The sequence below is a fragment of the Doryrhamphus excisus genome, linkage group LG8, assembly GCF_037039965.1.
Source record: "Doryrhamphus excisus strain RoL-2023G ecotype Guam linkage group LG8, RoL_Dexc_Guam_v1.1, whole genome shotgun sequence".
Lineage (NCBI taxonomy): Eukaryota > Metazoa > Chordata > Actinopteri > Syngnathiformes > Syngnathidae > Doryrhamphus > Doryrhamphus excisus.
Window position 1 is genome coordinate 23,315,395 of NC_136364.1, and position 15,475 is coordinate 23,330,869.

A 15,475-nucleotide genomic window follows, 5' to 3' on the forward strand; every position below is an offset into this window, starting at 1 on the left:
CCATAAGGCTGCGTTGGTGGGAATGTGCTGTGGAAACATTGGTCCACTCCTTGGAGGACGTCTAATACCACAATTAGAGGCTTCATTAATACTCCTTGATGAACCGATGTTCCCGTCCTGAGATGGTTTTGAGGAGATGATGTTCAGCTCAATGATAGGGACTTCACAGATTTGATGAAGGGAATCATAAAAAGAATTCCATCTCGTAGTGCAAAGGACTCGAAAGGTCTATGCAGGACAAGGGAATGATCCACAGTCTCTGAAGGCATCGTTGAGTGGCAAGTCTTTGTCTGTGAAGCCGTGTTTTTGTGTCTTGGCAGTAACCTCTTGTCAACATCAGTACACAAAAGTAGCTTTAATGTGTGTGATGAAGTAGTACCAGTAGTACTAGTTTAAAGCCTTGATGACATTTGAATTATTGTCTGACTGTTGATGTTCTTCTTGGGATGCGGCGTAGGATGAGTGGACGTCACCAAGTTCAGAATATCACAACCCTTGAAACGTTGGCCTCGGTTCCATGCTGGTGGATCATCAGCCAATATGGCGTCACGCCAAGTAGCTTGTCAGCAGGAGTGGCATATTCAAATTAGTCAAAACAGTTTGTGAGCTTTGCATTCATTTTATCGTACGCGGCTTCAACGCTCAACAAAAATAACCACAAAACCGTTTTTTCAGTCAGTCCATCTTAACCAATTTAAATTAGCATTCCGGGTGATAGCCAGGCTTGTGTTTGAGCTGCTAGCTTGCTGGACCTTCATTAAGCAGCTGCTCAGGTTGGGGGGGGGGGGTTGACTTGATGAACAATCCTGCCACCATGGAAGCCAATCCACATCACCTAATTACTTTCTCTTCAGAACCGTTGAGCCTAAGAAGTCCAGAACAAGAGCCTCGAGGCTTGCCAAAGCTGGTTTGCATGTTTGCTCTCCAGATGAACGTGTTTGCGTTTTTATTTGCTTCCATGTTCTCGCAGTAGAGAGGTTAAAGTTCAATCTGTCAGGTTGGGCTGGCGGTGCAGCCGAGGAATCTGGGTAAGATGCAATTGGGGGCTCCATGAGGTGACCTCCCTTGGCCTTCATTTGGTAGGAGGCCACCCGCTGGAGCTCTTGGGCCTTGAGGTGAGATTACCGTGGGGGGGGGGGCGATGAAGCGCTACGTTCTTCCAACAGGGCAACACTCAAGGAAGGATTATTCTCCTGGAGAGACGAGCTTTCCCACACAAAGACAAGAAATTGCCTTTCTTAGGTTTGGTGTGAAGCCTGGAGCTTCAACATTCCAACATTCCAATTTGAATGTGCAGCAAACAAAAGGTGTTGTTTTGCCGGAGAAACAGCTGGGATGGTCGTTGAGTGTTGGACCATCATCTGGCTTCCCGTGTTGGACCATCATCTGGCTTCCTGTGTAATGTTTCTCTCGCTTTTCTTCTCTTAACCTTTGGACAGCTGTTCAAGGCCGTCAAATATTTGGAAACAGAGACATTTTATGAGGTGCAGAGAGACAGTTTGTTACCGGGGGGGGGCTGGGGGGGCCTCCTCTCCAAGATCCCCCCCATCACATCTTTTTATCATTCCCTTGTCTCCAACGGTACTCATCTCCAGAGTGTGAAAGCACTGGAAACTTGCTGAAATTTATCAATCTTATTCATCACAAAGGAATTTTACTGAAACTTGTTTGGTGCGTACATCATAACATCACTGGACACCTCATTAGATACACCTCCACAATGTCATAATATCCAAATATATTAGATATTCTATCCAAATGGTTGCCTTTTCAGGCGCAGCCCAGAGCTCTGCTAGTTAGTAGTAGAGTAGTACGTACATTCCCTCATTCCTGGCATTGTTCCGTGTAATACTCCAGGTCCAAGGAAAATCAGGATTCAAGATCTGGAATTGTGTGGATTGAAGATGGCACCCATAGTGTCTCTTTGAGCTTCTGCATTCATTCATTTATTTTCTATACCGCCTAGAGGAATTGAATGGAACATGGACTTTCATTGTAAACTCCATCCATCCATCCATCCATCCAGCCATCCATCCATCCATTCATCCATCCATCCATTCATCCATCCATCCATCCATCCATCCATCCATCCATCCTTCCATCCATTCATCCATCCATCCATCCATCCATCCATCCATCCATCCTTCCATCCATTCATCCATCCATCCATCCATCCATCCATCCATCTTCTACCGCTTATCTGCTGGAGCTCCACACAGAGATGGCCGAGGGTGGAATTGAAATCCGGTCTCCTAGCTGTGAGGCCTGCATGCTAACCACTTGACCACTGTGCAGCCCATTGTAAACTCACCACTTGAAAATTGGAATTCTCTCCCGTTGCCATTTAGCCAGTAAGACAACTTAAAAAAACCATTAGAGTCTTAGTTAGAACCCAAGGGATGAATAAAACCTTCAAAGCAGAGCTTCCCAAATAGCGGGGCGGACCCCCGTATTCAACTTGTAAACTAAAGCACTTGATTGTAAATGTCAAAGCTTTCAGTGTTTTAACCAACATTAGGTTTTTTTGTACAAACGTTTGTTCTTCAGGTCTTTGTTTTCCTAGATGATCTTGTATTAGCAAACATCTACAATCTGCATTCTACTGCAGTCCGTTTTTGGAGTGTAGCATAACTGTTACTACTACTACTACAACTACTACTACTACTACAACTACTACTACTACTTTAGCCTTTAGCGTTTAGCCTTTAGCACTTGACCCGACGGGGGAGGTGCTCTTAAAGTTGTGATGTTGAATACCAAATAAATGCCACGCAGTCTTTGGTCCTCTTGTGAAATTCCTTTGTGGAAGATCTTGTTTATCGTGTCGCCAAAGTTGTCACTCATCATTCACCCCCGACCAAACACTCAGTCGCTTTTCCTGTGTTTGCTTAGCTCGCTGACAGTCACTCGTCTCTTGTTGACTTCCATGACTCAATGGAGAAGATTACCTTCACGCTGTGTTCCAAGGAAGAGGAAACGCATCTTCTATCTTCTCTCCGTGTGGATTCATCTTCATGTGTGTTTGGCAATTCCTCCTGCTTGTTTTGTTTACCAGTTTTGAGATTATTTTATTATTTTTTTTAATACTGCTCCTAATAAGTACAAATAAAGTCTTTCTCATCCTTCTTTGTCGTTGCCGCTAAGCCTGCCAAGACGTTTTGTAAATGACGGACATTTCCTCCGAGGCTGATAACGATCTCCCTCTGCAAACGTAAACAAATGAAAGTACACGTATACACAAGGTATGCACGCCTTGTACTGCTGATTACTGGAGAAATGTGAAAAACACAATTTGGCCTGATATCCGTGTCGGCTCTCGCTCTCTCCATCGCCGTTCTTATCAAATCAAAGACTGGGAAATCTTTATCGCTGTTCACGTTGGCCACAGGAAGCAGATGTTATTCCGATTAAACACGCATCAACAACACTGGAAAAGCGGGACTGGGCTCCGGATCATAAAAACCTGCTGAACTTACAAACGCCTTGCCTAAAGACTAAGTCGTGGATTGGATGTTGGATGAAACTGTTCTGGTCTCTTGCCAAGAACCCCTCATGCAGGTACGAAAACTCCTTGACTTGGGAAACATCCCAATCCTTTTTGGACTCTCCTTGGACATCTCCGTATGTTTTCCTCCCAGATTCCAAAAATCATACCAGGTTAATTGTCCGTAGGTATGAATGTGAGTGTGAATGGTTGTCTGTCTATATGTGCCCTGGGATTGGCTGGCGAGTCCAGAGTGAACCTCGCCTCAAAGTCTCCAGCACGCCCACGACCCTTGTGAAGATAAGCGGAATAGATAATGGATGGATAGATGGACCTACCTGGGTCAGGTCTGGACCTTAATTATCCGTGATGAAGGAGGTTAATGTAGTTTATTAATCATACCAATATCAACTGATGGCGGTGTAGACCGCAGCTCTTTCTGTGTATAGCAACATGAATAAGTCCTACATACTGAAACATACTGGTCTTGATGGTCTCAAACTTATGTGGATATGATATCTCATTTTTATGCAAATATTGCCACTTGTTAAAACAAAAAAGACATTTTAAATATAAAATAAGCAGTTTAAGATCTTATATGTCGTGAATAAGAGACAGAAGAACATCATGTGATTTCTACTGTAATAAGAGTGCACTTCAGCACCCCTTTATTTCCTTCGCATGAGGCTATTATTTTACAAACTAGATATAAAAGGACATAAATAAATGTCATAAGTTACATGTACCTATAGCTCATTGACAAAAGAAGAACATGATCATGTGAAAAAGGAAGAAAAAGATGTTAGATCTACAGGACTAGATCACATGGCATCGGAAGGCATACAAGAACATCAACTTCTCTCTTCTGCTCATTTCTTCTTTTTTGTGTTTTGTCAAAGCATCACACATGAAGTCAAGGAAACAAACATTTTCCAGTACATTCTGGTTTCCTTCCTAACATGTCTTGCATATTTCCAAACAAGTCCTTTTATTTGTTGGCTGAAACCCAAAAGTTCCACGTTGGCGAGAGGAAAAAGCAGTGGAGCTGATTTAAGGACGGAGGTGTTTTTGTGACGTGTCACCAACGTAAGCTTCAAACGTTCACACTCACACGAGTACAGTTTGAAGACGTAAAGGACGTGAGCAAAAGAAGTCCGCCGGGTAAAACCTGGAGTTGTATCATTTGTTGTGGGATAAAAAATAGGAAAGACATCCCTTCTTTGTCCTCCAACTGGCTGCTGTTGTTCTACTGAGGCATCACGTTTAGCATCACCAGCTTGATTGACAGGTCCAAACTGGACTTTGTGGTTCTTTTTAGGCACACTTGTCCATAACACGGTGTCCAAATTGGTTTGATTCCACAAAGCGGTTCCAAAGACGAGCTCCCACATTTAGGAGCAACTTATTGTACATTGTTTTCTTTTTCCAGTCTGTTTTTCCAACGTCTGGTGGCTCCTGGATGGACACAGCTACTCATCTTAGGGACGTGACACACATTGGACACATTGGACACATTCGCACACTGAAATCTAACCTCTCACACACAAACCAAAAACAAGGCAAAAACACAAAGTCAGGATGATCTCTAAAAAATGGTAAAAAAAGGCCATCATCCACTGGAGCTTCTGGATTATATTACATTCTTCACGTAGTCTTTTTGCGATGCAGTTATCATTCATTTTATTCCAGTACGGCGCCGGATGGCCACAAGCACATGATAGGAAGAACGTCAAGTGGACACGTCAGGTGCTTGGGGATGGATTCAGCATCTCGATGTCAGGTGAGACTCCAAGGAGAGGAAGAGGAGGAAGACAACAAGGAAGGAGGAAGAATTCTGGAGGATGGACAACAGCAGCTGGGGGGCGAAAGAGAGAGACCCGTTCATTACGTGTTGCTACGTAGCATAGCATACTGAAAAACAACGTCCACCACAGTGGAACCTTGGTGTTCCGCTGTTTTCATATGGTTCAGTTTTCGGCAAAAAAAATTGCCTTGGTTGTTATACAATATATAAATGTATATACGTATATGTACATGGATGGACTACTCCCAGTAGCTTGTTCATTCAGCCATCTTGGATCACGCACCCACCACCAAATCTTGCTGAGTTCACGGATACTATACTAACCTGTAAGGTGCAACCATTTGGCAAACTCAAATAAAAATGTTATGCAAACTAGTTCATAAGCCGCATTATCAAAACGTTACACCCTTGGTCAAAAAGATGAGATTATTTCCTACGGGTCATCTCGTTTGATTCCACACATGCTACTTCCTAGCATGCTTTGCTGGACTGCTCTGGAAAATTGATAACATTGGTAGTTGCTGTCTTTTTCTTCTGTATATTTCCTTTCAGAAAGATATACATAAAGTACTACCTCTTCCTCAATGAATGGATGACTTGATCCATAAGTACGGGTTGGGTTTGAAGCCTAATTTCTAGCTGGCCCTGAACGTTTAAGCTGGGCCTAAATGCTAGCTTGCTTAAAAGCTAGCTTGTGGCCTAGAAAGAAAGCTGAATTACTCGTTTGTATGACTCTGACCTTCCTATCAGTATCGGCTTTACCATTACATTTGTACACATACGTAGTAGAGTGGAATCTCAGTTTTCATCATTTATTTGTTCCAAAAGGCCCACTGAAAAAATAATGTTTCCCATTGGAAATCATATAAGACGCCCAAAAATACATATCATAGAGAATATTTATAGTTTGACATGCAGAAGAAAAATGCAAACGAATTAAATGACAAATTGGTGGAACTTATTTTTGATTCCGACTTCCTTTGGTTGGCCCCATGACAGGTTATTTAGCAGACAGTGAGTTGTAACGTGCAATAAAGTACGGTGTATGAAAATGGGGGTCAGATTGTGGTGAAAAAGTTGTACCAAAAACCGGGGCATCCAAAAGACGAGGTTTGACTGCACGGTTTAGCATAACAAAGTAGCGATCACAAAAGCAAAGCCAATCAATTCTCACCTTGCTAACAGCTTGACTAATCCTCAGTGGAGGGTGATGATTGCTATTCACTGGGCATCCATATTGTATTTGTTTCAGACATCCTTTTGATGAAACGCCGCCATATGTTCCTTTGTGTTGCTGCTCCAATAAACCCAATTAAATCCAGCCAAACGATATTCCATTGGGAGCGCCGAGGAAGCGTCAGGGGCCCCGCAGCAGGATGTGTGAGGCCGCCAAGGCTGCGATTCTGATGCGAAGATGGGACGACCTGCACTGCCTGCTCCGTCCAGGTGAGGGAGGACATTTTAGGAAGAAAGGGGAGTTGCGTCTTGAGGGCCAAAAAAAAAGTCCAGAAGTCCAGCGAAGGAACAACATCCAGCTCCCCACCGTGCTGCCAAGTTCCCGCCCGGCCTCTGACAGATAAGATCCTCTATTTAGTGTGCGAGCTAGCAAAGCGATCCAGCCGAGACGGAACAATGGTGCTTGGGGACGTCCCACAGAGACAAAGTGTGTATGACAAACACGGTCGCATGTAAAAAAAAAACTGCTCTGCGTAGAAATAACACTTGGCCCGTGAGGAAAGGTTTCCCGTATGTCTTGCTTTTCCTTCCAATCCAATGAAGGCATTCCAGGTCGGCCTTTTGGAAGCACTTCCGGACGTTCCTCCATCAATCCACAAACGCTTCCAACAAAAAGAGAAAAAGTGCCGTTGTCCCCACTTTTCTTTCAGAGCAAAGTTAAAGTGCAAAGATGAGGTCGACTATTTCTTCATAGTTTGTCTCCTTTAAAATGTCTTTTTTTGTTTTTTCTTTGTTTTTCTAGGAAATGAAGTCACTTTGTTCCCGTTTCCTTCCCTGTTCTCAGATCTCAGACGGGAACCATTCTGCCTTGCATTTGTTGCATTTGGGAGAGCATTCCCTGGACGCTGGTCAGGATCTTGCTCTGGTGTGCTGCCGAGGAGATGCCGATGCGGGTCAGGTCCCTGCAAGAAGAGGAAGCGCACTTAAGAGCGAGGACCCGCAATAACAAAAACAGGCAGACTTGATGATCCACATGATGGATTTTGCAGCCTTCCAGAAGTTTCCCAGTTGCCGACACAGAAATCCCAATCCTGTCATTTTCAGATCTTAGATGAATGCTTAAAATAACAGAGACTGACACACGTCATAAATGATGTCTTCACCAATAGTATAGCGCGTATGACATCTGGATCATCATATATAATATTAAAGTCGCCATTTAACTACCTTGGCCTTCAAGCTACCAAATCAATAAACTATAATTAATATTTACATCCCTGTTTGATGACAAAATGGTGACATTTAAACAAAGGAAGGGAACAAACTTTAATGACACACACAAACCGGGGATGTCCAAATATGTTATATAATATCTGAATGATTTTGAACCAAATCATTTTCTGCTGTGTCAGCACAAGTACTTTGTACACTCACACGCATGTACTTGCTCTGACATCTGCAGGTTTTATTTTTCATTTATTCATTTATTGTCTCCGTCGTACTCACTCTTGTGTCATGTGGACCACCGCCTCAGGACTGGTGTAGCTGGCGGCAGTGAAGTTATCCAGGTATCGGTCCATGCCGATGGCCTGCAGCCAGTCCTCCACCGTGCCCACCGCCGACGAGCCCTCGGGGCTGCCGGGCTCCAGCAGAATGGTGGTCGGCCTGGTGAGGGTAGAAAGAACAGGAAGGCGAGGTTAGCTTGAGGTTGATCCACCACCTCGGGTCAATTTAGCACAACACAATTCAACAATAAAAATCAACCTTTAATTGGATTGGGTCTTAAAGGGGAACCACACTTTTTTTAAAATGTGCCCAATATTCACAATGTGAAATATGAACACATATTTTATATTTTGTTCCCTTTTGTTCCCGAGTTTATATGAGCTAGCTAGCAACGGCCGTCATGGGAAATACCTATTTTGATGCTACAGTGTTCCATTTACATCCTGACTTAAGTATATATATAAGCATATATAAGTATATATTAACCATTTAACCATTGACCATTTTATTAAGTATATATTAACCAAGCTACAGCGATATTAGCCGAATATCAGCTAGCATGAAAAACGATTTTTATCTCGAGGAATAACACGTCGCTAATCGCTAGTCTCAGAGTCATTCACCGACGGAAGAGAGGATACGTAGCTCTCAATTTCGCTACAAAGACTCAACAAGATGCTCGTTTGTCGTCAGCATGTTTTACCCGAGGACTGAAATGTTTGTGCTGGAAGACGCAGCCATCCCAATGAGAGCGGCACGATAATGCATGTTGTGTAATGATAATATTATATAATATTCATTAATATGACATAATATTCACCATCCTACTACTGATGAAGCCACTTTTTCCATATCACCGTGGTTATGGATACCAAAAACCAAGTCAAATAAGTTAAGTATTTAGCCTTCCTTCATGGAACCCAAAACCTAAGAGAAAATGGACACCCCCGTTGAGCCAAACTGTGGGATTTCTCCTGAAAAGTCACGAGAATGAGATCTTTCCTTCTCCTTTGTTGTCTGCTGTGCATGGACAATAGGTCCATCAGCTCCATTGGCCATGAAACATCTCCATGGGGTTGGTCAGTCTGACCCAGCTGGACTGCTCTCCAGGTTCACGAGGTTTTTAACCAATGTTGGCTTGCACAGTGAGAGAAGGACGTCAGACTCTTTAATAAGTCAGCTTTCATGGAGAGGTGGAACTTTGTAGGAACTGGTGTGCTTTGCCATCTGCGTATGTACACCTCCTCATTCCTCCTGTACCTTTTAAAAACTGCTTCATGGCCGTCACTTCTGCTAATTACTCCATGAGGAATACCATTCCCTGTTGCCGAGTCCCATTAGGGAAGCGTGCGAGTGTGTGCTCGCTCATTAAAGTCAAACAGACTTCCACTGGGCTGCATTGAGTCTCTTAACACGTGGAGGTCATTGTTGATCGCTCAAGAGTAATAACGGCTTCGCTGTACTGTAGTCATATTTGTCTTTAACTTAGCGTTACATTGTACTTCTCTACCCAGGGTCTGGAGTACTACTAAAGCTTATTTGCTGAGGAATTCACACCCGGGTTCTTTGTGGTGGAATGAGCCACATGTTGCTGGTAAATAACACGTAATGTTAAATACAGTAGAAGATTAATTAATTAATAGTCTTAATTGTGCTGTGGATGGCATCTCTACTCGTTATAAACACAAGCTAAAATTCAACCAATCAGCTGTGAGGATTGATCCTTTGTTACCGTGCAACACTGGGTTAAAAAAAATAATAAAGGATATGGAATTGATAATATTATGACAATATCAAGTCACTTAGGAAACCATCGGAGGCATGTGCTCGTTAATTGAAGCACCATTTAGCCAAAAGTAAGCCTGAACAACACATAACTGTTATTTACAAGTACTGTGTACATGCTGTGTGACGCTACAATATGAATATGAACCATAAATATTGAATATTAAGAGTATGTGAACGTCCTATCTTGTTTACTTTCCCGATGAAACTCCACATTGCTATGCGGTAATGAAAGAAAATGTCAACATATGTACTGTATATTATTAATGGTGGAGTTCATTACATAATATAGTCATTATTCATTACTTACTGTCATTTTAGCTGGTGTTTATTACATAATATAGTCATTATTCATTACTTACTGTCATTTTAGCTGGTGTTTATTACATAATATAGTCATTATTCATTACTTACTGTCATTTTAGCTGGTGTTTATTACATAATATAGTCATTATTCATTACTTACTGTCATTGTAGCTGGTGTTTATTACATAATATAGTCATTATTCATTACTTACTGTCATTTTAGCTGGTGTTTATTACATAATATAGTCATTATTCACTACTTACTGTCATTTTAGCTGGTGTTTATTACATAATATAGTCATTATTCATTACTTACTGTCATTTTAGCTGGTGTTTATTACATAATATAGTCATTATTCATTACTTACTGTCATTTTAGCTGGTGTTTATTACATAATATAGTCATTATTCATTACTTACTGTCATTGTAGCTGGTGTTTATTACATAATATAGTCATTATTCATTACTTACTGTCATTTTAGCTGGTGTTTATTACATAATATAGTCATTATTCACTACTTACTGTCATTTTAGCTGGTGTTTATTACATAATATAGTCATTATTCATTACTTACTGTCATTTTAGCTGGTGTTTATTACATAATATAGTCATTATTCATTACTTACTGTAATCGTAGCTGGTGTTTATTACATAATTATTAATTATTCTGGTGTTTAGACAAGCTGACGACAGACTTATCAATGAGACAGAGCCAGATGTCGTCATGGATACAAAGTTGCTAAATGAAGCTTCTACAAACAGCACGTCTGTATAACATCCAATACATCCCAGCCCCCCCCCCCCCCCACACACCTGACAGCGCCGTCCCCTCCGGTCCTCTTCAAGGTGTTGGGATTGCGTATCAGCTTATCCAGCATGTTGACAATCTGGCCAAACTTGGGTCGCTCCGCCCTTTCTCTCTGCCAGCAGTCCAGCATGAGTTGGTGGAGCGCCACGGGACAGTCCATGGGGGGGGGCAGCCGATAGCCCTCATCAATAGCTTTAATCACCTATGAAACATAATCAATGTCACAATGAATCTGAGTGGGCGGCTCCAAAATGAATCTTCAATAGTTCGTTTAGACGGAGCTGCATAACGATCATAGGTAGTACTTGAAATACGTAGTCGTAAGAAAATGTCATTACTTAGTTTTGACTTACATCTTGGTTGCTCATGTCCCAATATGGCCGCTCGCCGTATGACATCACCTCCCACATGACTATGCCGTAGCTCCACACATCACTGGATGAGGTGAACTTCCTGTAAGCGATGGCCTCAGGGGCGGTCCATCGGATGGGAATCTTCCCTCCCTGGTTTGGAAAGAAGACGGAGCCATGAGCAAACGTTGACAAAGCACACTGACCATGACCATGACGATGACGATGACGATGACGCATCGCCCGGTCAGGGTCACCTTCACACTCACCCGGGTGGTGTACGCCGCCTCGGGGTCGTCCTCCAGCACACGGGACATGCCGAAATCGGACACCTTGCAAACCAGGTTGCAGTTGACCAGAATGTTCCGAGCGGCGAGGTCACGGTGGACGTAGCTCATGTCTGACAGGTACTTCATGCCTGACGCGATCCCACGCAGGATGCCGACCAGCTGGATCACCGTGAAGTGGCCGTCGTTCTTCTGCACATAAGAGGGATTATTTTGAATGATGGAGCAACAAAAACATAAGACATATTTTATGCAACGTAGGCTAATATCTTGCTTTTATGGCTGATAGTGATGATAGTGTGATATTAGTGATAATAGTGATGATATTCTACATAACAGAAGTATAAAACAGACTCATCCACTTTTACAACCGAAGCTGCCGTTTTATTGCATCTCTGTGTGCCTTCCAGGCAGCCCATAGACGATATCGCTCCAAGTATCGTCATAAACGCTCACAGCCATAAGAAAAACATGAATTCACCCGTCGGTGCATCGCCGATCTACGGGTTATTTTCGACTACCGTGTTAATTATTGACGGGCGAGTGTGTTATGCTAACACCCTAAAGTGGAAACGCAAGCCGCATCCCATCTTCCAATCATAACAAGCTATGGACTGGAGGTTCACATTCCCACTATGTTAGCATTAGGACACTATAGACAGATTTTTAGTACGTATTTTAGCTCTGCTCTGTTTAAGTGATGAGGCGTACAAACGCACTGCGTAACTGATGGGCGAATAGGAGAGTTTCTGTGCTTTTTTTATTGAACAACCCATCATGACATCATGGCTCAAGAAAGTTGCAAGTTGGAATACTATATTGCGGTGGGGTAGCAGTCATAGCAGTTGCGTATTAAAAGCGTTTTTTGTAGTCTGGAGCAGATTAATTCAAATGATATTGTTCCCCGTGGGAAAAAACCCTTTCAGTTCTCATACGACTCGGGTTTAGACTGACCATCTGGACCTACGTTTAATGACCGCACACTAGCTTAAACGATAACACGACAAATGTGTTCACATAGGCCGCCTTCTGAAAAGTTCCACCTCGCCACTCGGTACTTTTTCTAAACCCAAAGTGAATGAGAAAAGTTCCTTGGGTAGAAAAAGGGCTCTTGTTGACGTAGCGGTGAAACCTGCACCCAAATCCTGTCGCTGAAGACGCTAAGGCGATCAAGGAGAAGGATCAAGATTAGGGCAAATGTTTGGGAACAAATGCTTGTAATTTGGGTGGATGACATTTCCGCGATAAGATGCAATCAGCGTACTACAGCTGCATCACGCACACACACACACACACACACACACACACAAAGAAACGCATGACTGACCCTCAGGAATGCATCCAGCGATCTGTTTTCCATGTACTCGGTGATAATCATCACCGGCTTACCTAGGGAGAGCAAGAGGGATGGAGAGAATGAAAGGCAGATGATTATGGAGGGAAATTATGCACGTGACAGCCCATAATATTCTCACGGGACGTAAGTGTGTGTTGTTTGTGTGTATTAGTGCGTCCGTCTCCGTCCCACGCTCATTTCATCATCGCAGAGTAACGGCTGCCCCCACCTCCTTTTTCTTTTGTACATGCGATGGCGTCTCCTCCGAGACTAAACGCTCCTCTCGTCTTCACGCAAATATGCAAATATGAACAGACACTGGATATGTTACCCCCCCCCCCCAGGATCCATATGACTCACTGTCCCTTTGACCTCTTCCTCCTCTCCAACTTTTGACACATCTGCCACTCTCAACTGTGTCCGATATTCCTTTCTCCTCGCCATCCGTCCATCACGCCCTTTTCCCCAAAGTCCCGCCCATTCCGCTTTGGCCTTTTTCACCTCTTCCAGATATCTTTGGGAACGTCTGTGTCTTTATCTGAGCAGGGCAGGCGGCGGGGAGGGTGGACCTTCCCTGGTGTGTCCCAGAGGATCAGGGGTAGCAGGCAGGAGGACCAAGGTTTGGCTTTCATCCTTTACAGTGTAGAGGATAAAACCTTTAGGATGCGTGTAAAGGATGCGTGGAAGCGCTTATGGTGTAAAGTTTACACCATAAGCGCTTCCACGCATCCGCGCATCAGCAGCTAAAAGGGAGAAGAAGAACAACAAAGTCCTCCGAGGACGTCCTGCGTTTTGAGGTCTAAGTGGCGCCGCCAACCGAGTGCTGACAAAGCTTTGGCCGAGAGTGGAACTTGTGAACCTCCTGCAGAAGACTCCCAGCAGCCGAGATCTGAGCCGTTGGCAGCTGAGGTCTTGAAGGTGACGTTGCTCCACTCCGCAGACCGCTCGCCATGCCAAGGGGCCGTCAGTCAGCCCCTCACCCGCCGCGTGATTGGCACCCCATTAATCACAGGGCACCCCGATGATGCCTCAAAAGGAGGAAGTGGATTTAGAGTTGGGGGAGAGCAGGGGCCGTCTTTGTCAGCCATCTTTGTTCCTATTGTTAGGCGCCTCAGCCCCGGAGCAGCCATTGATTGACAGCTCCCAAATCCAGTCTGGGGAGCGTCTGACCTGCGACCTTAAACTCTCGTTATTTTGCCCCCGCCCTCTTCCCCGCATTATCTGCATGCTAATTCCACGTTCACTGAATGTGCTCAACGCCTTTGGCATTGAACTGTGGGCCAGGGCCTCGCGAGACGGCCGATTATCACCTGCCAACAAAACCAAGAAGGAAGAGGCACGCAACAAAGGGACAATGTTAGGAAAATAATAATAATGATAATAATAATAATAATAATAATAATGGGCCAACAATCCTTAGACAGAGAAGTGAAAGACCGGCTTTCAATAACAGATCTGCCGTTATTAACAAGCACTTGCTTTTATGCAGATGAGACACTTTAATGGAGGCTGGATTTAAACATCAAGGCTGATTTTATACAATATGTATTTTACCTTTCCATAATTAATACGCCTGAAATGGCTCTGTTGGACATGCCAACAAGTTCACGGCCGGTTAAGAATTCCTTTTAACTTTACTGCCATGGAGAGGGGCTCGCTATTCAAATAATGGCTTTTTAATAGATTGCACAGACACTCCAGTGGGAAGCCCTCAGAAGGGCGAGTGGAAGCAGCGTGGCCGTTATCTGATGCCCTTCTTGCTTGGGCTCGTCAGCCTTTCATGTTGGCGGCCATCATTGCAACACAGCTCATCTATTTGTTTTTTTTCCAGCCTCTGGTTCGGTAGCTTTCCGTAACTCTCTGCTTTCTCTCGCTGTCGCCGCTGCTGTTGTTCTCCGTCGCTCCTCCAATCCATCACCTTCTAACCGTCGGCTGTCTCTTTCTCTCTCCATCTCTATTTGCACCTTCCCTGACGGCGCTTGGCTCGGATTTCTTTTGCTTCCGCCTGTCCATCTGTCTTTCCTCTGTCTTTCTCCGTGTCTGGCTAAGGTCTAAGGGTTCACCTGCAGGACGTTCTAACGGTGTTGGGAGGATCTGCAGCTTGGCCTAAGCTGATGTTCACCTTCAGATCTCGCCAAAAAGGGTGAGAGACGTGTTATCTAGCAGAGATAGGACCAGGCTGCTGCTATGTCACCACGCATTAAGGCGCTTCGTCTAGCTAGCCTCAGGAGCCTCAGGTAGCCCCCCCCCCCTTAACCCCCCCATGCATGCAACACAAAGTGCTCAGACGTGTTGACAAGACTTTCACACATAAACACACACAAGCACGTCCACCTCCACAAACAGCGTCGCCAGAGTGTACAAAAGCTAGAGCGAAGCCAGACGGAACTAGAGTAGATAGAGCCAAGGGCGGGGGTGTGGGGGGGCGGGGGGGTGGCCAGTGTTTTGCGACCGTGAAGCAGCAGATAGAGGAGGGATAGGGTATCACTCCCTAACCCCAAACACATTTAGAGCTGACACCATGATTAATGACCACGGTGCTGCACTACAGGGTCTGTTTTTGGGCCATTAGCGCCCCCCTCCCCCCGCCCCCAAATGCCCACCTTGCTCTAGTTCCCCTTCCCACCGACG

The 15,475-nt window shown here is 44.2% G+C and overlaps 1 protein-coding gene across 1 annotated transcript in view; it reads right to left on the reverse strand.

The window, feature by feature from the left end:
* Nucleotides 1-4,093: 4,093 nt before the first annotated feature.
* Nucleotides 4,094-15,475, reverse strand: part of epha4l (eph receptor A4, like) — a 43,774-nt gene continuing 32,392 nt past the window's right edge. Inside the window, exons 12-18 of the mRNA XM_058080079.2 lie at nt 12,836-12,897; nt 11,491-11,700; nt 11,225-11,374; nt 10,877-11,073; nt 7,971-8,129; nt 6,463-7,426; nt 4,094-5,339 (exon numbers count right to left, since the gene is read on the reverse strand). Of these exons, the coding sequence (XP_057936062.2) occupies nt 7,312-7,426; nt 7,971-8,129; nt 10,877-11,073; nt 11,225-11,374; nt 11,491-11,700; nt 12,836-12,897 (893 nt within the window). The 3' untranslated portion in view covers nt 4,094-5,339; nt 6,463-7,311. The remainder of the gene's footprint in view (nt 5,340-6,462; nt 7,427-7,970; nt 8,130-10,876; nt 11,074-11,224; nt 11,375-11,490; nt 11,701-12,835; nt 12,898-15,475) is intronic.